We start from the raw sequence: 22,193 nt of genomic DNA, 5'->3' as shown, positions 1-22,193 counted from the left end.
ACATTTTATTTATCGATTTTTTTCTTTGTTTTTATAAAATTCTTTTACAAAAATGTGATTTTTCCTCTATCTTTCCATTTTAAATCTCTATAAAATTAGGTCTGCAATTACGGAAGAGAGTGAAGGAAGCAGGCATAGATTCAACCGAGACACGATCCTGTCTGATAAATACTTTGCATGGGAGAATTAAGTGTATGTTACATGTATTGCTATACTTGAGACAACCAGTGAGAGGGACCTCGCAAGTATAGTAATACAAGGCAGTACGTGTAAAAAAAACAAACTGTTCCTACAACAGAAAAGGCAGGAATGTCAGTATGAGATGTGTGATAGGTCTTAGTAGCATTCCAGTGTTAAACAATATCATTTAGAGGGAGCCATTATGTGTTGATACAGAAAACACAAATAATCCACATTGAAATGAAAACAGGGACCTGTTTCCTGCACAAGGCAGATGGAAAAAACTAATAAACGTTTTTCTTCTGAAGGCACATCAATATATAACCCCTGCCCTCTGAAACAACAACACCAGGAAGGAGAAACAACACAGATAGAGAAAATGTCATCCTACATATTGCACCAAGGTCATTTCTGAAATGTGATTCTGTTTACGCCCACGTTCAGTTGTCTTGATAGTGTTGTGTTTAGTAATACTAGGATTGTTTGTTTGCTGTAAAGCTGATAGCACATTCTCAGAAGTGGAAAAACACCACGCAGCACACGTCTCTGCTGAGACGCTCTCTCCTTCTCTTTCTCACATATTGTACGTTCTTATGAAGACAGGAAATACACTTCCATTGGCACATACTGGGGTGCAGGGTACAGAATGGTGAAGCTTGCCAAAAAGATTATTTATCTCCCACAAACATGAAGCCGAGGCTTTCAGAGGAGGCGTCAGGGCAGGTGAGGTTTAGACAAGCTGCTGGCTAAACAGGGATTCTTCATGCACAGTGATTAAACAACACAAGTGCACATTCTGGATGCATCAAAGTATGTCTCAGACCACCGGATATGACATATGAAGTGAAGGGTGACTGCTCTTAAAACCAAACACTTATCGATGCATCTGCAACAAACCCCATCGTATGTTGCACTGACATTTGGCAATCAATGTACAGATTTGGATTTAATGAGATGTTGAGGAAGATGTTAAAACTGAACTGTGAAACATACTTCAACATTCGGTTTTTACATTGCAAATTTTCAATATGGCCCAATCACAACAGATTACCGCCAATCAGAATCTCTCAGAGATTAGTAGCTGTCTTAAATCTGTGATTTTCAGAGACACAAATTGGCGTTTTGCAAATATGCTGGAATTTGAAAGGCTTCTAATTACACACATTTCTGTTGACGAAACACCACAAGTGACAATGATTACTTATTAGAGCATATGTCCCCTTCGGCAGCAGATGTCTTCCCTGTGCTTTTTTAGCAGTGTTACAACACTCGTATTTGTTCATAACAAGGGGGGAGAATACAGACCATTTAAAATGACGGCATCAAGCACTGTTCGACGCTCTTAGATGAAAGCAAGTGTTAGCTCGTGTCAAGTACGTGTCAGCAAAGACTAATGCCAAACTTGTCACTGGACAAAATGAAACTCTATGACCGTACATAAATATCCCTTGCTAACAGAACCACTCCCTGGTTTTCACAGTAGTTTTTGTTTCAAACAGACCATTTGTAGGTGCGATTGGCAAGTTCAGCCTTCCTTAATCAAGGCAATTCTTGTGATCATCTACTGTTCTTCAGGCCAGCACATAATCAAGTACCAATTCTAGCTCATCACATAAGGGTTTAAGAGCGATAAAAGAGACGCTAACAGATTCCTTTGTGAAATAAAGAGGGATTTCCATGTATTTGCGTGTATTTCTATTTAGCTCTCGTGGATATTGATTCCCACAAAGAAGATTAACTGACTTGTTATGCAAGACTGATGTGGTTTAACCAGGAAGGAAATGTTCAAAATGGCACATAATAACAATTTGTTTGTTTATCGCGTAAAAAATAATTTGCATTACACCTTTTGCGAGGAATGCTGACCTGAAGAATTCACTACCAGATCCATTATCCCGTCAATCGTAAAGAAAATCACAAATCATGAATAAAACAAAACATAAAGCAGCAAGATCACGGTGCTCATTCTGCACCGCGTCTTTTTCTCAGACTCCCGGATCCCAACGCCGTTAGATAAACTTGAGGCACTGTGAATATCAGATCACAAAAACTGTGGTTGAGGGGATGTCGTTCCTCTCCTCAGCCGACCCGCTATTGGTTTCAATTAAGACAATACAGAGAGAGTAGTGCTGGCCATTCGTTCACTGTATAAAAAAAATAGCTAGACACAATCCAAAATAGTGTTATCCTCTTCATAGTCATAAATTTCTGTCAGCAAAAACTGTCTGGGACCTGTGCAGAGTGTACAGAGCAGGAAAAAAGTCTTTTTCAGCAGTTTGCCACTGATGGGACACTGAAGCAGCAAGCTGGGATTTCCAACTGACTTTCACCACTTCAGTTTAAAGTCGAGCAGTTTTAAAGTTATCAGGTGTCCTTCAGTTGGTGGTAGTCGTAGTGTATAGAGTGGGAGCTGTGTGCTCAGCCCAACACACACAAGAGAAAGGAGAAATAAAGGACGATACAACAGAGGAGAGCGGTGAATGTGGCGTCCTCCACATCTGTTCTAGTTTTCCCCCCTCCTCCCCCCCTGTACCAAATCCCATTTGCTTCTCCATTGATCCGCTCCATGCAATCATGGAAAGGCTCCGCGTTTCCTTACATGCCCGCCCCCCCCTCCCTCACTCCGTCTTTGTTGTGTCCAGAGAGCGTGGGGGGGCTCCGGAGGGTTATAGCCTCTCGATGTCCCTGTACTTCTTCCGCAGTATGGACACCTGGTCTTTGAACAGCACAGGGTCCAGCCTCATCTGAGAATGGACCAGGGGCATGGTGCCAAACCAGCTGGCAAACTTGTTCATGCAGGTCTGACGCTGGGCAAAGTGGTCCGGGTCGGCCCAGCGAGACGCCCGGGAGCTCTGGAGGGGAGAGAGAGATACGTGGGAGTGTGAGGAAGAGAGGGACAGACTAAATGAATAATGCATCACAAATTCCTCTGACCTTTCAGAGCCTGCTGCGATTATTCACAAGGTTTTTTTAGTGAAGGTCATATAGCAGGGAAACTAATTTCTGTTCAAATTTACCGACAATTCTCCCATAGTGGGCGGGGCCTTGATTTACCTCAGCTGCACAGGGTACCAGGCTTTTATATGAAGTAGGCTTATGTTAGAGACAGGCCGTTAAAAAGCTTGCAGTTTATTTTTTACTAATCTGCATCGTGATGTTGAAATTCCGACAAAGGACCCGTTAATTAAAGTAAATCACAAGAAAAACGGGTTCTTCTCCTGTAACAATGCAGAATGCAGCACGCGGGACAGAAAGTCTTTATGACGGTGGTTGCCGCTCTGGTTAGATTGCACCCGCAGTGACTAAACCAGTTTACTAACACTTAGATGAGTAATCCACCACAACAAAGTGTTGATTTGTTAAAAGTCACATGATTGTATGATTATTGGGTAATATTTGTAAATTTAAAAAAGATTCATCACTCATAAATAATTCAGAAATACATTTTAACTTTTTTTCCCGGCCTGTGTTTGGGGCCGGCCTTTTTATTTTATTTGTTTGTGCCGACCACGACCACGCCCTCGGCTATTTATTTTATTTGACTACTGGCTGTTGTTTGTGAATTTACGGCACAAATGAAAAATGTCTTAACTACCGTTACACTATTCGGGTATAAGTGGTGTAATGTGTCTAAAGTAGGGATGGGCATTTGAAGGCATAGAAGGCATATCAATACTCGAATATTCTATAAAAAAAAAGAACTACAAAAAAGAAAAAAGTGTAGCGCACTCATAATGAAGCCTGTAGTAGACCAGCCACGGGGGCAGAGGGTGTGGCCGCCCCAACCATACAGCCCTATTGTAAACCCGGCCCAAAGTGCCGTGGCGCTTATTTCTACTTTTGACATATCTTAAATGACAAATGTGATTGATATTGCTAATGAATAATATTTTATGAACTTTAGGCAAAAAATAATAATCCATAAGCTACAGCTACAGTCGAATACCCACGTCATTTAGAATAATAATAAATGACGATGTGGATTTCAGTAGTTAAAATGCAGGTTTTGGCAAGTTTAAAAGAGAAACTACCAGAATGTGTGAAAAAAGAAAGAAGCCCTGAGGGGAAATTGCAAAAAAAAAAGAAGTGTTACGTATTGTGTTTTCTCCTTCCACAAATAAAACTATTTCCTTTACGTGCTTGAATTGTCTTGGTGTGAAATTGCAACTGTACTGATTTTCTGCACCTTTAAGGTGTTTCACTTCACACATCAACTCCCCTAACAATGAAAGAATGGCAATCAATTTAACCTTCTACTTTGGATTTCACTTTGCATAGATGATCGCACTCACAAAAACTAGGAAGTAAAAAGTAGTGGCAACACTGATTGCCCCTGAGAGCCATGAAATAGATTAGTAATCAACAGTTCCTGCTTCACTTCAGGCGCGAATATTCTGCCTCACCTGTCCCATCATCGTCTCCTTGTATTGTTTCTTCTGGGTGACCTTGATGGGTGGTAGTTTAGAGACAGAGGACACCAGGAAATTCATCAGAATGTCCTCGCAGTTTGACATCTGATCCACCATGGTCTTCAGACTGGCTGGAAGGTAGGTGGTGTACAAGTAGTGGTAGTATCTAAAGGGGGAACGAGAGAGAGTGCATGCATTAGTGTTGAAGTAAAGGGGAAACAAATCAGTGGAAAGAAGTGAAATGGGATAAATATCCAGAGCGGAGTAAAAATCAGTAATGTGTCCGTACTTGTGATAGATGGCAGCCCCGGTCAGAACCATGGAGTAGTCGTTGGTCCATTTTGAAGTGTAACCCCAACGCTCCTTGTTGCTGTCCCAGAAGTGGCTGCGAGCCGGGTAGCCAACGATGCGGTCTGGGAAACTCTGCCACACTGTGAAGGCAAAGTCCACCTGGAGCGAGAGCAGAGGGAAACAAAGAGGCAGGGGACATGAGGCCAGGACACCACAAACACACAGGTCCAGGGAACAGGAACCAAAGAAATACATGGATACATAATAGTCTTTGAACACTTATTAAAAAGAACTCCTGCAGAGTGTACTATTGATTTAATAGACTGTAAATGTTTGCTGTAGTTTTCTTGTATTGTTGTCTGACCTCTGTGGTGGAGAGCACGGTGTCCTCATCCAGACTGAGAACAGCATCAGTAGGGATGGTGTCGTAGGGCAGAAAACGACTGCTTATCACCTAGCATAAACACAGACAGACAAGCAGATGTGACGAGTTGCTGAAAGGGAGTGAATAGTTTTACCATGCAGCTAAAAATAATCAGAGTATAAACAGTGTCCATATGTGCACAAGCAAGGTACATCTGCCTGACAAGCAGCATAACACGTCCTTTCATGTCTGTGTGCTACAGAGTTGTTTCATTTAGCAGCAGAGACAGACAAACATACAAGCTGATATAACACAGATGACAGCAGGAATACAGCATTCCACTGATGAAATAAAACCACAGATAGAAATCTACAAGCAGCAGAGTGGTTTCCCTCCCTGATGAACCCTGCAGCCTCTGCTTTCTGGCACAGAAACACACGCACACTGAACAAAATGCCAGTTATTTTTGGGAGTATACTGTAAGGCTTTCCATCTGAGACATCAACGACTTGTTAGCCAGAAACCGCCCGCACATATAAAATAATTGTATTTGACCAGAAACCAGTTGTATTTAAGTGGTTTAAAAACTCATGTGCAGCATAAGAGTGCTGATTGACAAACTGGTTTTATCGGTGACAAATGCTGCTGGTCTGCAGTGACCCAGCTGTGTAGCAGCTTTTGCAACTGTCCTTAAGATCCTCTTTGCCCTTTAAAGCAAGTGCTTATTCACTATGTTTAATTGTCAATACAGTAGGTTTAACTGATTGGTACATTTCAGACACTCTTTCCACTGTTGCCTTTACTCTGGCCATTTTGGTGCCCGAGGCAGTTTAAGGATTTGGCACCCTACAGCTGAAAATATATAATAACAGTTTTTCTAATATACAATTTTTTAAATATATATATTGCTGCTATTTTGCATCACAGATTTCATATTTCAAAAAAGATTGACGTGTGTTAGGATATGATGATATTGTGGGGCCTTAGATTTTTTGGGGTAAAAAAATCTCTATTTTGATGCAAATTTTATGCACTCTTTTATGACGCACAAAGAAATCCTGCAAACATTAAAAATGTGTTCCTCAACTACTATTATTTAACATTTATTGACTAGAAAAAAAGTTAAATTCATGAATTACCATTAGTTTATTGTAATATCAAAAAGGTTTTTCTTCGTATGAAGGTTGCTCCGATTGATCAGCCACCGATCGTGATTAGCCGATATTCGTTCTAACTTGTTTGATCTGTGGTCTGTTTTAAAGGTCGATCATAAGAGCCGATCAGACGATCTGAGCAACACTAAAACGGCTTCACCGGTCTTGCAGTTTTATCAGGTGTCTGAACAAGATAATAATTATAATAATTTGCAAGGTGTGTTCCAAGGAAGTACCTCGTGAGGGAATGCAATCAAAAACATTCAACACCATGAACCTCATTATTGAGGGTGAGTCACGTCAAAGAATATGACAACAATATGACGTATTCAAAGTGAGCAAGAGGCACTAAGGAGGAGAGAGAGCAGTTGGCATCAGCAACTCTGGCGCAACTCACTCAATCATCTGTAACAGAGATATTTCAATGACAACAAGGACAGCAAGAATCCAAAAGAAATATCAAATTATCAAAATAATGGACTTAATTTGCCTTCGCTGTCGGTTGTGGAAGACAAGGGGTTCTGATGACTCATTCATGGATCCACGTTTCTCTCTGACAGATGTATCCCTGCCGCAGTAATGCCAAACGGTCTATACTCATATAGATAGCCTTATGAAGGACATCACCACTTCAATAAGTGTCACTGTGTGACAGTTGGAGTTTGAGTGTGTGTCCCATGCTCATGTTGAGCCTGCGCTAACTGCGCAGTATATTTAGTTCTGCGGGTCACACACCGCAGAGGCTCTTGCAGTTGCATTCAGTGACATGTTCCGAGCATGGGGGATCCCGAAGGAAAAAGTGCACGTTATTCTTGAGTGCCAAGAGCGGGACTAATGTGCAACAAACAATTGGCAATTCACGATTCTTTCTTATCTCTTAATTTTAAAACTTTATATACAATGTTGTCAAATAAATAAATAGATAATGTTAAAAGAATAAATAGTGCTACACAGTCTATCCAAGGCTTCAAATAGACCCTGTGATCGCTGATTGGCATTGGCAGATACTGCTGCCAGTGATCAGTCTTCCTACCCTCCCCTCTATTAACAGATGGGCAGAGCGACAGATTGCGGAGCAGAGAGAACTGAAGTTGGGAATTAAGGTGTCAATCTGGCAGTAGGTTTATATTTAACACTGCACTCAGGGCTACATTCAGAACGTTTGAGGCTCTGCGGAACGTGGTGCCTGTATCGTCCATGCCTTGAGTCGGCTGTGCCTTTACCAAAGAGTCATCCATATTCCGGCAGCAAGTTGGTGGATTTAAATAACCAACTTTTTATTTTTTTTATCTCATTTAGCTTTTACAAACTTAAACCAAGAAAGATCTAACACTGTCAACCACAAATTAAAAATCTTCAGTGTTTGACCTCCTTTAAGTAAAAATGGACCTTAAGCTTGAACATGACAGCGTTTGATGCCTTCTTCCAAAGACACTTTGTAACGCCTGCAGTTTCACATGTTTCAATCTGCATTGAATATGAAATGGTTGCTGTGACAGTACTGAATGAGAGAAGTGTACCTTGCTTTCTCCCTCTATGACGATGACAGGGACCGAGGTGGCGGGCCAGCGGTGCTTGGCAGGAAGAGGCTTGTCACAGTTCCACAGGACTATCACCTGCACAAAGGCAACACAGGTAAGGTTTAGTCATCACTCTGAACACACCGTGTTCATATTCATCTGCCAACTCAGTATATGCATGTACACTAAGGACTGACTTAGTAATACTGTGTATATAAAAACCTACAATAAAGCCTTGTTTCAATTCAAAGCCAGTTTGATTTAATCCATATTCATGTGGAAGAAAACATGGTAATAACTCTGCTGTAGATCTATTTTCAGAGCTGTCACCAACCCTTTATGAGAGCTACATTATGTGACAGCATCACACTTTATCACTGTAAATGTTCCAACAAAATGTGCTTAGACCTTCAGGCTAACTATACAGTTTTAAACAAAAACTGAACTCACATTTTTGCTGACTTTGCAAAAGGGCAGAATAATGTGTACTGTATAGAAATCTCCCTTAAAACAACAACGTCTTTATTGTGCACATTAATCCACTGCTACACCATAACAGAGACCATAAAGTAGTGAAAGGGCAAACTACCTCTCCCACTGTGGTCACCAGTTATATCTCTAACTCTTTTTTATCTATGAACATGAATATTAAGATATAAGGGTTATTATATTTGGCAGCTGAATAGCCGTGCATTAAACTGTTCTGCAGGTGATAATTTCCTGTATTTTCTTCAGCGGGCAGAAGTGTTATTATAATATCAGCAGAGAGAGGAGTGTCATGGGGGATGTGTTGTGGCTGGAAGGTTTGGAAATTATTATTAAAGCCTCCCTTCATCCCCGGCATGAAGTAAAATGTATTTCAAAAACAGCTTTAAGCCAAAACCAGATGTAATAAACCTAAAAATAATTCTGACGTAAAGACTAACAGACATTTTCCTGCCAAAGCTGTTTTGCCCTCTTTCTGTCTAACACCTTAAAACATCTGAGTAATTAGTTCATGATATTTCAGTTTAATGGGACATTGCTCTCACCATATCAGCATGTTAATATGATCGCAACTGTGTCAGGTGCATCATGTAGTTAGCTGTGTTTTGAATTACCTGAGCACAGTACTGGGATTTGGCCACAGCCACAAGCAGCTTCATGACTGGCTGGGACTGGGAGACCAGCGGGGTCACCACGTGAATGATCGCTGTAAACTTGGTGTACGGCTTAATACCTGTAAACAGTCAGGACACATCGAGGTTAGAAAAGAAGCAATTTCAATCCGTCAGGTCAGATTTGGAGCACCAGAATGATCCTCTGTATCTCGCTTAGTCACTTAAAACTAGCCCTTTTTACACCGTGGTTCCGCCTCAGTGCCGTAATGAAGCTCCGTCGTCATTCCACCTTTGTCATTTTACATTGGACCAAGCAACACCGGCGTGAAGCTGCCTCAGTGTGTGTTTTACAAAGCGTTCCGGCGTTCTGAAAACAAAATGTGCGCAAATAGCGCATGCTTCAAATACACACACACACTGCACCTCTGTTACTACCTCTGATGCCGGCTCATTACGCCTCTGTGCGTTTTACATAGAAGATGGAACATAACAGAGGCGCAATAATCCCACCTTGAACTGGCAGTGTACAAGATGACCCGAATGATCCTCAGAATCTCTCTTGGTCACGTAGTACTATCACTTGTTATATTTTCTATAGGTAGTTTACAATTACTGTAATTCCTCTTTACTATCACAATTTCTAACATCTCTAAGTTTGAGCTTGTTAACTTCAATCCATGTTTACTCGACATACAGGGTAACAGAAAAGGTCTTTTAGGGCTTGTAAAGGAGAAAGGTGCCAATTAACCAAATCCCGAAGTCAGCAACAAGCCACATGTCTGGCCAATTAATCAAGCAGAAATACGACATGGCAGGTCTAACTGGTGAGCTTCTCTGTGACAAATCATGAATTAATAAAGATAGACTGCATAACTTGTGGCAATGTCAGCGAATCGCTTGTTAGTTTATGAGTTTTCAACAGCTGCCACACGCCAGATGTTCCAGAGCTGTGTGATGGAAATCAAACCTCAGGGTGTGCCATTAACGCTGTTCGTAGCAAACAGCAGCATATGCATGAATGATGAACTGACCCAGCTTAGCGTAGTAGAAGGGAAATTCCCCCAGGTGTGTAGAGTACTGAGGCAGGGTGAAAAGGCCTCCAGGCAGGCTGTTCCACATCAGGCTACTCCTGGAGGTGTGCCGCAGCACCCGGTCCTGGATGATCTGCATAAACAGGGGAGCGGAGGAGATGCATGTTAATGTTTTCTGTAAAGTGGTCAATTAATTAAAATAAATTGTTTTTATGTGACTCCAAAAAAGTTAAACAAGCCCAAGATGCATTCTTTGTGTAACTAATGGGAACTGTCAGTAGGATTTAAGTAGGAAATGAGCTTAAGGCCAATATCTTCCATGTCCATACACTTCAAATCAAGCAATAATTATGCCAGACTAATAAGCTGCTTAGAAACACATCTTCTCTCAAATTAACAACTGACACAGCAAGTCACTTCAAATAAACAAAAAACCTCCAGAATACAAATGAAGTCAGACATTTCATATTTGCTGGCATGTCTTGTCATAAACAACAAATTACTGTCCTATTATTTAATTGTCCTTTAACCGTTTCCTTTTGGAAAGATGTTATTGGTTTTTTTAAAATATTTTTTACATTGGCCACTCCATTAAAGGAGCAATTCACCCCTGGAAAAAGCCACTGTCAGTCAAAGCTGGTGTCCTCTGTAATCGATAGAAGCAATAATATTTTAAATTGGCGCCATAGCTGTGGAGAAAGTTGTACAAACAGCTCGTGGTTTCGCCCATTCTACATTCCTACAACACCCAGCATGCATTGCGCCCCTCCCGCTGAAAGGAATGGCCCAGGAAAGGAATGGCTGCTGGAGTGAAATACTACCGTTTTCCAGTCAAGGACATTGATCGCTGCAGGCAACGGCTCAGAGCGGTACTGAATCCGAAATAGGACGAGAATATACCGGTGGTCAAAAAAAATCTTTAAGTCTGCAGTCTACATATCAAACCTGACTATTTTGAACAAGACATGACATCGGAGGCGGGCGTCCTAGATTGAGGAAGTGTAGTTTAGCGAGCTCCCTGGGGAAGAGGATAGCATCTTCCAAAGGCACAGAGTCAAATCACATTTTTTTCTCTACCATAATGGCATTAGCTCCCATTAATACCATTATAGAGTGAGGCTGAAAATTGGCGACCTGGCCCTTTAAAATTAATTCATATCCCAATCCCCATCACTTGAAATTATATTATTTTATTCAAAAATGGTATTTAACATTTAAATTAGTTTGTTACATTTATCAACCATTGAATTTAGAATACTACCACTATCAGTAACAAGCTGAATTGTCTACATGAATGCATCCCCTGATTCAGAAAGAAACAGCTAAAGATATAGAAGGCTGAAATATCGTTAAGTGACAGGTTTCATAACTAAAATTAAATAAATGTTCATCAAATACACCTTTTATCCTCATCTGTGATATGTGTGATGTCATTTCCTTTTGAATTCCCTGACTCTCAACTAACATGGCAAGTATGCATACAAATGAGGCTGCTTTGCAAGAGCTGAAAACAAGACATAAATTATCAATAATGAAAATAAATTACATTTGGACCTTGTTATAATACCTCTGTGTGAAGGAAAACAAACATAAATTGATTAGGTTTGAATATTATGACTGCAATAAAACTACGCTGGCTTGTCTTAATAAAATTCTCCACTGGTCTCTTGTCTATAAAACACAAGCAGCTTTGAAAGAATTGATCAGCTCATTTAGCTTAAATCTTTCAGCTCGTCATGAGCCACAGTAAGCATTAGCATTTTACTTCGTCTGAATATATTAAACAGAACCTCAACTTCAATGAGTGTTGTAAGTGGGTTGACACTGACGATGTGTGAGCAGATTTTACATGCCAACAGCATCAACTGCCTCCCACTCCATGAAGGCTCTGAGATGACTCGTGCACAGTGAGAGGATACCTTCATTAAATATTAAGCATTCTCAAGGGCTATGTGGAAGCTACACAGCAAAATAAAGCTTTTTTACTTCTTGTAGGACATTGTGGTATAAACAGATGCTTGAGGTGAAACTATAATAACATGAATCCCTCGCTAATGCTAGCTCATTAATGGATTCAATTTGAAGCCAAAACACTGCCCTCTCGCAGGGTTTGTACTATGGTATGTGTTGGACATGGTTGAGATACTGAGAGTGTAAACAGATCGAAGATCAGCTTCTTGGGGCTGTAACTTTAGCCTGCTGACATAGAAATCCCAGCTCTGCCTTCTAGCACTCTGACTTCTTACCTCTTGGGACAAGGCCTCTGTAAGACTATCTATGGACTGACTGCTGACAGCAATAAGGCTTGTTTGTAACGTATACGAAAATCAGCAGTCCTTCACTGACATAGGAAGATTCAGACATTCATCTGAAAGAATAAACATCAGCTGCAAAAGGATGATAATTTAGGAGGTCCACTGCTTATAGTGGCTGGTTAATTAGGGAAATGCATGACTTTTAATGCAGTGAAAAATCCCGCTTTACTTACAGCCTTCCACATCCTGTCCATTACCCTTTTTCATTCCTCTCTGCACTCATCTTTGCTTGTTTGTAATTCTAGCCCGAGAGCAGTGTGATAGCCCGCTACTCAGCAGGAAGAAAGCAGACAAATGGACCCTGACAGGAACAAACTACTGACATGATTGATAGCCAGGCCGCAGCGAGAAACAGCTTCAAAAACATGACAGCAGAGTTTAACAGTATATATCATCCCATCTTGGTTTTCAATATAGTCTGGAGCTGTTTCATCGTGGGTATTTTGTCTGCCGCTACACACCATGCACTTCAAAGCTTGACAGTACAAAGTCAATAACTGGGATGAACAATTGTGAGACTTCAAAACAAAAGAAAAATCACAGATGAAAGAGTTGACACCATATTTGTGTGTCAGATAGTTTTGTATGTATGAACATGAGCGTGCGTTTACCTCCATTGTGGTCAGCACTATCTTCTCCACAGAGTTGAAGTAAGCCTCCCACAGGAACTGGGTCTGCTGTCTCAGGGACAGGATCTTATCCTGGTGGATGGAGCGTACTGTTGACGGGATCTGAGACACAAGTGAACATACGTTAGAATAGTTAAATTAGCCCTACAGAACAAAAACAGAAACCTATGGTCTAAATTGGATACTCTCACTTAATCTACACTTCCTAATGATCAACCGCAAGATCTGCCTTAACAAGGCAACAGTCCAAATTAGGGATGCACAATATTGGAATTTTTGCCGATATCCAATAAGGCGATATTTTCCAACCCTTTTTGCGGTTTGCCGATTTGGATACCGATATATTAGGCACATGTTTTTTTTCCCACCTAATTGCAGAGAACATCAAGTCTCCCCTGTAGTGGAATTGATAACATGCCTATTCTTATTGTGATGGCCAAAAACTGCCATGAAGCAGACATCTTGCACCCTTCTTCACTGTGTTGTACAAAAGGTCACGTGTCTGATCACTCAGGTTTCTGAGCGCACCTGATTGCAGCATCCACCCAAAACACGGCAGTGAGGGAGACATGCCCGGACTTGTTTACTGCACCTACTACGGAGATCAATGATCGCTGACAGAATCTTTTTATTGTGTGTGTGTCCATGAATATGTAAGTTAGTTTTGCACTGATGTTTATGTTACTCTCTGTTAGCATCGGCTTTGGCCACGAGTGTATTTTTGGCATGTTTGATGTTGTTTAAGTCCTGTAAAATGACGAGAATGTGAGCTAACTGTTAGCTAGTTAAGAGGTGTGAAAGTTGTTTAACTTCTATTGAGTGGCTCGAGTTTCTGTGACTTCTTAGTCTTTATTTGTATATTATTGACAACTTCGCACAGGCAGTGCATGCACACTCGTGCCGAGTTAATGTCGTAGTATTATGTTGAGGTTTTTTAAAGCGTTGACAAATGACATATCTGACGATGCCGATATGTCATTTTCAAGCCATTATCTGCAGATACCGATAACGTGCAGATAATACCGTGCATCCCTAGTCCAAATCATTAGAACTATGTACAAAAGACAAAGAAAATGTGTCTTTAGATATAAAGCCCTGGTGCAAAGTTGATTCAAAGAGGATAAATGCATCTATAATAACTCTAAGCTGTGTAACAAATACTTTTTAAGATCAGGCCTGATGAAAACTGAGGTTATCAACGCTGTCATGCTTAAACAAATAAAAGGGTAATTGGCAATGTGGCAGTTGAGTGCAGATGCAGCTTTTCCTCTTTTCTTATAACACTGTTGACAAAACTCTAGAGTATATCCCATTTAAGATCTGTATGAAGTTCCTACCTGTAATAGCAGCCTTTCATCCCCAATTACAGCTGCTGTATTCCAATCCATGATCTCTGAGAAGGGAAGCTCCCAGCCGTTACTCAGCATCACTGGCACACAAGCCGCCTGCAGGAGTAACACAAACACACACAAACACAGTACACAGAGTTGGTTAAAAAGATGAATGTTTTGAGTTTGTTCAGCTAGAAGCGATAAAAAAACAATAGACTGGAGAGAGGAGAAAGCTGGAGAATAATACTACATGGCTTATGCTCTGCAAACCTGTACCATCACTGTACATGGTCTATTTCCCCAGCAATCCAATCAGGCAATTTAACCAAGAGGAGCAACTCGTCTTCAAACACATTTCCATTAACTACAGAACCATTGAGGTACCTTGATGACTAACTCAAAAAGACCAGGCTGTGCGGCTTCATAAAAATGATCATTACGCTCGCTGGAAAAAAAGATACTCTTCAAAACATACTTGAACATTAAACCCAAGCATACAAGAGATTAATGAAAATGCGTCCTTGCGAATCTATTCACCCGTTGGTGTGTGTGCTAAATGGCGTGCACGCTTGTACTGCAAGTTTTAGTATGTGTATTGGCAGCATCCTGCCCGCAGTGACCGTCACTTTAATCTGTTAAGCGCGGTACCATTCACTGATTGGCCTTGGTCACTACACTTGCGCACACACACACGCGCACGTCCAGGCACAAACGCTCCTGCATCAGGGTGCTGCAGTGCTCGTCTAATCTCCTTGGTGTCATTAGCAAAGGCAGCAATCTGCTGAAACGCTTCCATGTTTTTCCTACCTATCTGCTCTGAGCAATCAACTAGAGACTACAGGAGCTCAATCCTCTCCCGGCTCATCACATTACACACACATGCACACACACAGGACAAACATTCATTAATAAGACTACCTGCTGTTAACTTCCTACATTTTGCAAACACACACGTGTAGCAGAGAATCTCAATGTGACTCCTGCCTTCTGCTTGTGAGGGCACCTGCATCGCACAACCTGATCCTGCAGGTTTGCCCTCCATGTCATCTCACGGATCAGTCAACCCCTCCTCACGTGAACATATCTACTCTTGACTTCTGCACTACTTCCAACCTGACCTGCTCGAAGCCTGCCTGGCCTTTAACTTTCCCAAAGTCCCCAGTGTCGGTCTACCCTCCTCAACTTCTGTGCTCCTGCGTAAGACTGTGAGAGGAAAGACCCACTAATACCTCCAGGCCAGAGTCCAGCCCTTCACTCCAGCTAACCTCTGCTGTGCGCAATCTCAACTGCAGCTTCACTGATTTCTCTTCCTGTGTGGACCCGGTCATCAGTCCTCTGTCTCACCTCCACTCAATCCGGGCTCCCTGGTGGTGCAATTATCTCTCCATTCCTGTCAATCAAGAATCACTGCACATCTTCTGTTGTAAACTTTAAAGTCCTCAACTGGCTATAAAAATCCCTCTTCCTTGCCCGTTTCCCAGGACAAGTGCTTACAGTACCTGATATAAACACAACTCACACAGAGGAAACAACACCATGACTTTGGTTGCTGTTGATTATTTGATAACATATACAGTATATGGACTGTTTTTACCACTGTTGCACTCACAGCACGGTAGGTCACAAGAGGAATTATTCACTGCAGCAACTCAAACTTTCACATATGTACGCTCTAAAATATGACAATACTTTACCTGTGGACATACTTAACTCGTGTTAACACGCAGTGCCTTAACACAGTTAAAGTCTGTCCCCAGGTGTCCTGCAACTTCCATTACACGATGTCTAACTCAACACAACAGGGATATATAGCAAATATTTACCTGTATCATAGACCATTTGCATATAAAGGCTTTATGAAGCAACACTGGAAGCACTAATGTTGCCATTTTCAGAGACAAGCAGGAGTACGAGTACTTAAGCTCATCCTGACGTGTTGGCAGTAAACATGATCAGAATAGTAAATACTCAGTCATGGTATTGTTGTATGGATTTTAGAGCAAATTTAAAACATATATACATTTGAATCCCTCAATTAAGAGTTATGAGTTCAATTGCAAGACCACACCAATTATAACCAGTAGTTAAAGTTATAATCTCGAAGATCTCAGTTTCATTCTCTTTGGCGGCACCTATGGCGATAAACGGTAATTGTGGGAGCACACTTGCTAGGTGATGGAAAACGCGTCACTAACTGGGCACCGCTTGTGATTTTTTCCCGTGAAAGTCACCATAGACACCCAGTCTGTACTGCAAGAGGGGCTTTCATCACTGGGCCATAGGCTCAATCACCATTGCGTTACCTCATTCGGCGATAGATGGTGACTTAACATTTATTTAAATGAAAATCTTCGAGATTATCACTTTAACTCTTATTTAGTGTTATAAACAAACATCTTGCTCTGTGGATTCTAAAGCTACACTAGCTTGCAGACTAATAAAAGCAACTATTGGTTGGAAAAATCAATATGTTTGAAAGATTCTTCTTAAAATGGGGCAAGTTGTTATTTAACAAGAAAAATGCACTCAGTGAAAGACATTAGTGAAGCTTCAACAGAAGCTTCAACCTTCATGTAAACCTTAAGTGAGTGTGAATAAGACGATAAGTGAGATGGGCTCGATGCAAACGCCAAAAAAGGGACTCTCATGTAAGAAAGTATTAAAGAGTGCACTGTTAGAGGCTGACTTCAGTTTATGTGGGAGGAAACTCAAAGAAAGAATTAAAAGAAGTAAACAAAAAGATGACAGGAAGATAAAAGATGGCAGGCACTGAGTCAGACACAGCTGTATCAACACTGTCTGCACCATAACAAGATGACTGGCAGTGAGTGAAAGGCTATTGGGACAAACCCAGTACATCACTTTTTCCTTTTACAACCACTGATTAATGGGCTTATTGTTCTGAGAATACAGCTTCAGGACTGACTCACTAGAAAATGTCTTAAAAATAAAGCTGTTCAACTTGTGTTTGGTCATTTAGTTCAGCTGCCAACCCAAATTGCAGGCTCATAAATCTATGTGGGTCAGCCTTGGATTGGGGATTAATCAGGACTCAAATATTTGTGAAATTGAATCAAAGGGTACAATTTATAATTCCAGTGAAGTAGCATCTGTAGCTTTCACCTACTGTGATTTTTCCACTATATTGCTTCATGACAGGAAAGTTGGGAGATATATAATGTAACAACTTCCGAGTCACCATAATGAAGGCACTGTTACTTACTCAGCTAAGTAAGTCTAGCGATAATGAGCAACATCTGTTTGTGAGTCACTGACCTGCAAAGCTTCTAAGAAGCGAAAGGAGCCGAGCCGTCGTCCTCGAGGTACCAGACAGAATGTGGAGTTGTAGAGCATCTCTCTGTAGTCGTACCTGTAGGATGATAGCAAACAAGAGGATACATCAGGAACTAATTCAATACTACTACTAACAGAAGATCACAGTAACACGTTTCATCAGGGTATTTGATTCTTTCAGTATTAAAACCAGCTACATGTCTTGCATAAATCCTGACCTCAAACACAGCCTAGACCAGGATCAACTTTCTGGAACAGTCAGTGCACAATGGACAACAGGGCAGATAAGTCCCCTCTTTTTAACAATGAAATACCTGGAAACCACAGGTATTTTCAGGGGATATCCCCAAGCTTTGATATCGGCTCATCTCTCCTCCCGTCTCCTCGCCCAGCTTTAAACCCCTTGCCCTCTCACCTGCACGTCTCAACATCCCTCATTTCTTCCTCATTCCCTCTATCCAATCTAAAGCTCAGTCAGCACTTGCTTGGATTAAGGAGCTGCTTGGAATTCCTTCAGTGTCGATGTTATACGTGTACCCGGGAGAGTGCAAAAAAGGGTGTGCGTGGTTGTCATGCGTCGGACTGGGATTCATTAGATAGGACTGAAAGTTTGCACATTTTACTTCTCAGTGTGTATATTCTTTCCCCTCCTTTATTCAAAAAGTGTTTATAAAGATTTATTTAGCATTGTTTTATCGTCTCCTGTCTCTCCAAACAATCCGCTGAGATTCTTTTCTATGCCTATCTGCACAGTGTCAGAGCATAAGTAAATTCCCCTTCAAATGCAGACTCAATGCCTGAACCGATCCACTTTATCTTCATGCAGCACCGCCAACACACGTCAGTTTAGTATCATGTACATGTGTTAAAGTATATTGCAATGAGAATTCTATTTAGCATCTGTAGCGCTATGCAGAGCTATAAAATAGGAGTCACAACTGATTGAAATGTGAAATATAAACATCAACATTGAATCAGATATGGTGTTGATGTAATGTCTGTATGGATAATCCCACTAAAGACTGTGCATTACATTCACAGCAGCCACTACGGTGAGTTTAAAGAAGATTTACAGCCACAAAAATCATAAAAGCGATGGTTAAGCTTGATGCTGTCTATACTCATACACTGTAATGTTCACGTAAATACATTATCGGCGCAGTATATATTAGTAGGCTACAGTAAATAATGCTACACGCTAGGTAGCCTGACAGATGCTGCTCTGATCTGTGTATCCATTATCAAACGACAATCTGCCCTATAGTCTGACTCCATCACAGATACCATATAATGCCCTACCATTATGCATGAAAAAACCCCAGATAATCTAGCCAGAGGCACATAATAACTGACCATTTTGCAGGCCAATAAAAACAAAAGTATAGGTTCATATCTGGGCCTGGCTCAGTGCAAATCTCCCATCCATCACATTTCCTGTCAGTGCACACTCAGAGCAGACCAGATGTTCCTCTCCCTGCATGCCTCCATTCTTCTCTGCTCTTCCAGATGGCTGCCTGTGGGGAGGAGTAAGACTCACAGTAGGGCTGCTGCATGTCAGACGAGACGTTAAAGATGAGCGTTCAAAAATATTTTCCTCATCTACCAACTCCTGTCTTTGTGTGCACTTTCTGATTTGTGTGCATGCACATAGAGGTTCATCAGATTGGTCCAAGTAGAAAAAACTGACCCAAGTCATGCTCCGCATCTCAAAGCAATGTCCGCAGTAAACTGTACGTGGCATGGGGTAAATCCTGCCTTGTGTCTTTTTAATGCTCCAACATACAAATGGTTGCTGGTGAGCATAGGAGTTTAATACTAGCGGATTGGTTATCACTGTAATTACAACTCTAAAGTAATACTTTTTTGCCACCTCTTTGCTAGAATAAATGCTGTAATGAAGCATTAAAATACTATTAAGGCAATAATTAAAAGTACTACAATAATATAGGGAGAAATGACTGGCATAGGTTATCACTCTACTGCAGCTTCATTATTCCTCTTCAAAAAAACGGTATTTCAGGAACATTATCATGGGCATATTACAACTATATATTGGCTTTACATACATTTGAATCTGACAGCAGAGGAAGACGTGAATAGTTAAACCTAAGTGCAAAACAATGTATCCCACTGCACAAAGCTTCAGGCTGAGATAATGCATCGACACAGAAACTTTCACTGAGGATTTAACCTCGACCTGCTGTTCAATCAGAGCGCCCACACTGTTCATTTTTCCTGACCATCCGGTTACTGTTACACCCCTTTCCCACTTAAATTTAGCGTGTTGACATGGGTTTTTCAGACCTGGGAAGACCCACTTGTAAATGCCGATTGTCTCCGTTCCCATTGCCAGTGAAGTATACTCCTGTCGGTGTCTTTTCTGCTGCGTCACCGTCTGATGTCACAAACGTGCCGGAGACAGGCTTAGTAAACAGTGAAGATGTTATGGTGGTCTTTGTTGTATCTACTACTCATTCAGTCTTTTTATCAAACTAGGCGCCGATGTTTGAGCGCTGCTTGGACGGAGACGGGCGGAATTTGTAGCCGAGGTGACAAGGAGTCGCAGAAGTTACAGATAGAGCACAGCATCGATCATTACCCGGGTCTAGTGCAGAGTCATTTGACCCGAGTCTGAATGCTGATGTAACCTTTCCCATTAGGCAAAAAAGCCAGGCGGGTGTTAGCGGGTTTTTGACCAGTGGGAAAGTGGCTGTAGCTAGAAACTAGCATCTTTTGAAAGTGTCAGTTCTTTATACGGCCACATTTTATGTGTTTGTAAGACAGGTAAAAGAATCTGCATGTTATAGCAGTGTAATGGCTTTAAAAGGCTTCTAGCACTATAAAAAAGTAGCTCTCATATGCTGTGTTGACTGGAAACACTGACTGGAAATTACGGTATAAACTCTTAGAATGCCTCTCCTGAAAGTAAAGTGGCCAAACAACTGTCAGTAAGGAGATACATTATGGAGATTTGAAGGCTATATGTGAAATCCATTAGTGGGTGAGGCACTAACTAATTTCTGGAGAAGTAGCTTCTATTTTGGGGCATTATTTTGCTTCCTCTGAGGTGCACTAATGCAGCATTATCACTTCAACACAACAATTCAAATCCATAAAGAAGCATTGAATTTCCTGGTACTTGTTGTATTTTTTCAGAGAGACTCTCATTGGGAGAAAGAGAAAAAGATGAACAATCACCTTTCTATTTAATAAGGTGGGAGATGCTTTGGCATCTTTATTCACTCATGGGTGTAATTAAATCTCATTTGTTAATATTGTAAGAGAGGAACGCGGTGTTTTTCACAGAGAGAGAAAAGAAAAACAGGAAGTGAGCTGAGTCAAGAAAAAGATCAACTAGTCTCCTAGCAACAAGAATGGATGGTGTTAAAACAGAAATGCACTGCTCACTCTGTCAAAGTGCCCGAGGAGACTCAGAAGAACAGCCAAAGTGTTTGTCTTCAATAATCTGCGTGAGAGACCACACACGTTTGCGACGCAGCTCACAGAGAGGACAACAATCAGAGGACGCTAAGACAAGTTCTCATGTGGGCTCCAATAAACTGTCCTCTGTGCTGCGACAGCGTGCAAGACTAATCCTCTTTAGTTCGTTCCTTATTATCCTCAGAATTTATTTGCGATTTAGCATCATTTTGCAACAATTAGAACTTGTTCAACATGATCCTTGGCATGCAAAGTATATAAGGAAACTGCAACAGGATGGACCAAATGTCCAAAGAATAGGGGCCTTATTGTGATTCAGTAATCTGGATTACATTTGCAGCCCTCCCACAGAGGGACCCAAGTAGTTTTGTTGATTTAAACATAAATGCTTTTAAATTTAGAATAATCCAAAAACAAAATGCATGGCATGGATCCTGCAATATACACTGCCTCAAGCTCATTGTGTAGTCATCACACATTTGGTCACACTGAGAATCATCAACAACAACAATTCCTAAAGATGGACTTCAGAGGGGAAACTAAAGGCAGCTCTACCCCGCTCTCTCTCACGCCCCTCTCCCATCCCAAACTGACTTCATATCTCATTTTCTGCTTCCTCTTTTTCTTTCTATTGAGCCAAGTTGATGGGCAGTCGACTGTTTTCCCGGACTTTGAGTTCAGGCCAGAGGAATTCCAGCATGAAAGGCACCGAGTGAAAGTGAGTGTCATCGGATGAGAAAGGAAAAGATGGGGGGGGGGAAAACAGCAGTTGACAAGCGCATGTCATATCCAAGCTCCACACAGCCAGAGCCACCCATGGCAAGAATGTCACACACACGACGAAGACAGACGCATAAAGCCTCGTTCGGATCTCAATACACATCAGAGCCACTTCAATATTTCATGACATGCCAGACATGGCTGCTTTGTTTCTCCTGACAAGGCTTCACACTAAGAGGCAGGCATGTACACAGCACGGTGACAGGCAGAAAGGACGGGGAACTAGCAGGCTGTCTATATGCAAAAACAAATGCACTCTGAAAACAAATGCAGCTTCTTTCTGATTTGCATCAGACCTGCATGTGTTAAGAAAACAGACTTACATGCTGTTTACAGGCAAGAGAGCAATCATTA

At 41.3% G+C, this 22,193-nt stretch overlaps 1 protein-coding gene across 2 annotated transcripts in view; it reads right to left on the bottom strand.

Annotated features, from left to right (window-relative positions):
• Positions 1–2,734: 2,734 nt before the first annotated feature.
• The window catches only part of LOC138583866 (exostosin-1a-like), a 39,335-nt gene continuing 19,876 nt past the window's right edge, over positions 2,735–22,193 (bottom strand). For both annotated transcript variants that reach the window (XM_069655913.1, XM_069655914.1), the window contains 10 exons: positions 17,601–17,694; positions 14,331–14,438; positions 12,976–13,095; positions 10,050–10,182; positions 9,019–9,137; positions 7,919–8,014; positions 5,245–5,334; positions 4,879–5,039; positions 4,584–4,755; positions 2,735–3,032 (listed from right to left, as the gene is read on the bottom strand). In XM_069655913.1, coding sequence (XP_069512014.1) covers positions 2,847–3,032; positions 4,584–4,755; positions 4,879–5,039; positions 5,245–5,334; positions 7,919–8,014; positions 9,019–9,137; positions 10,050–10,182; positions 12,976–13,095; positions 14,331–14,438; positions 17,601–17,694 — 1,279 coding nt within the window. In that variant the 3' untranslated portion in view covers positions 2,735–2,846. The remainder of the gene's footprint in view (positions 3,033–4,583; positions 4,756–4,878; positions 5,040–5,244; positions 5,335–7,918; positions 8,015–9,018; positions 9,138–10,049; positions 10,183–12,975; positions 13,096–14,330; positions 14,439–17,600; positions 17,695–22,193) is intronic.

This window comes from Semicossyphus pulcher, unplaced genomic scaffold (assembly GCF_022749685.1).
Source record: "Semicossyphus pulcher isolate SPU_LCO1_2020_fin unplaced genomic scaffold, fSemPul1.0.p SCAF_9, whole genome shotgun sequence".
NCBI lineage: Eukaryota > Metazoa > Chordata > Actinopteri > Labriformes > Labridae > Semicossyphus > Semicossyphus pulcher.
The sequence above is the reverse complement of the archived record's forward strand: the minus strand, read 5'-3'. Positions and strand labels throughout refer to the sequence as shown.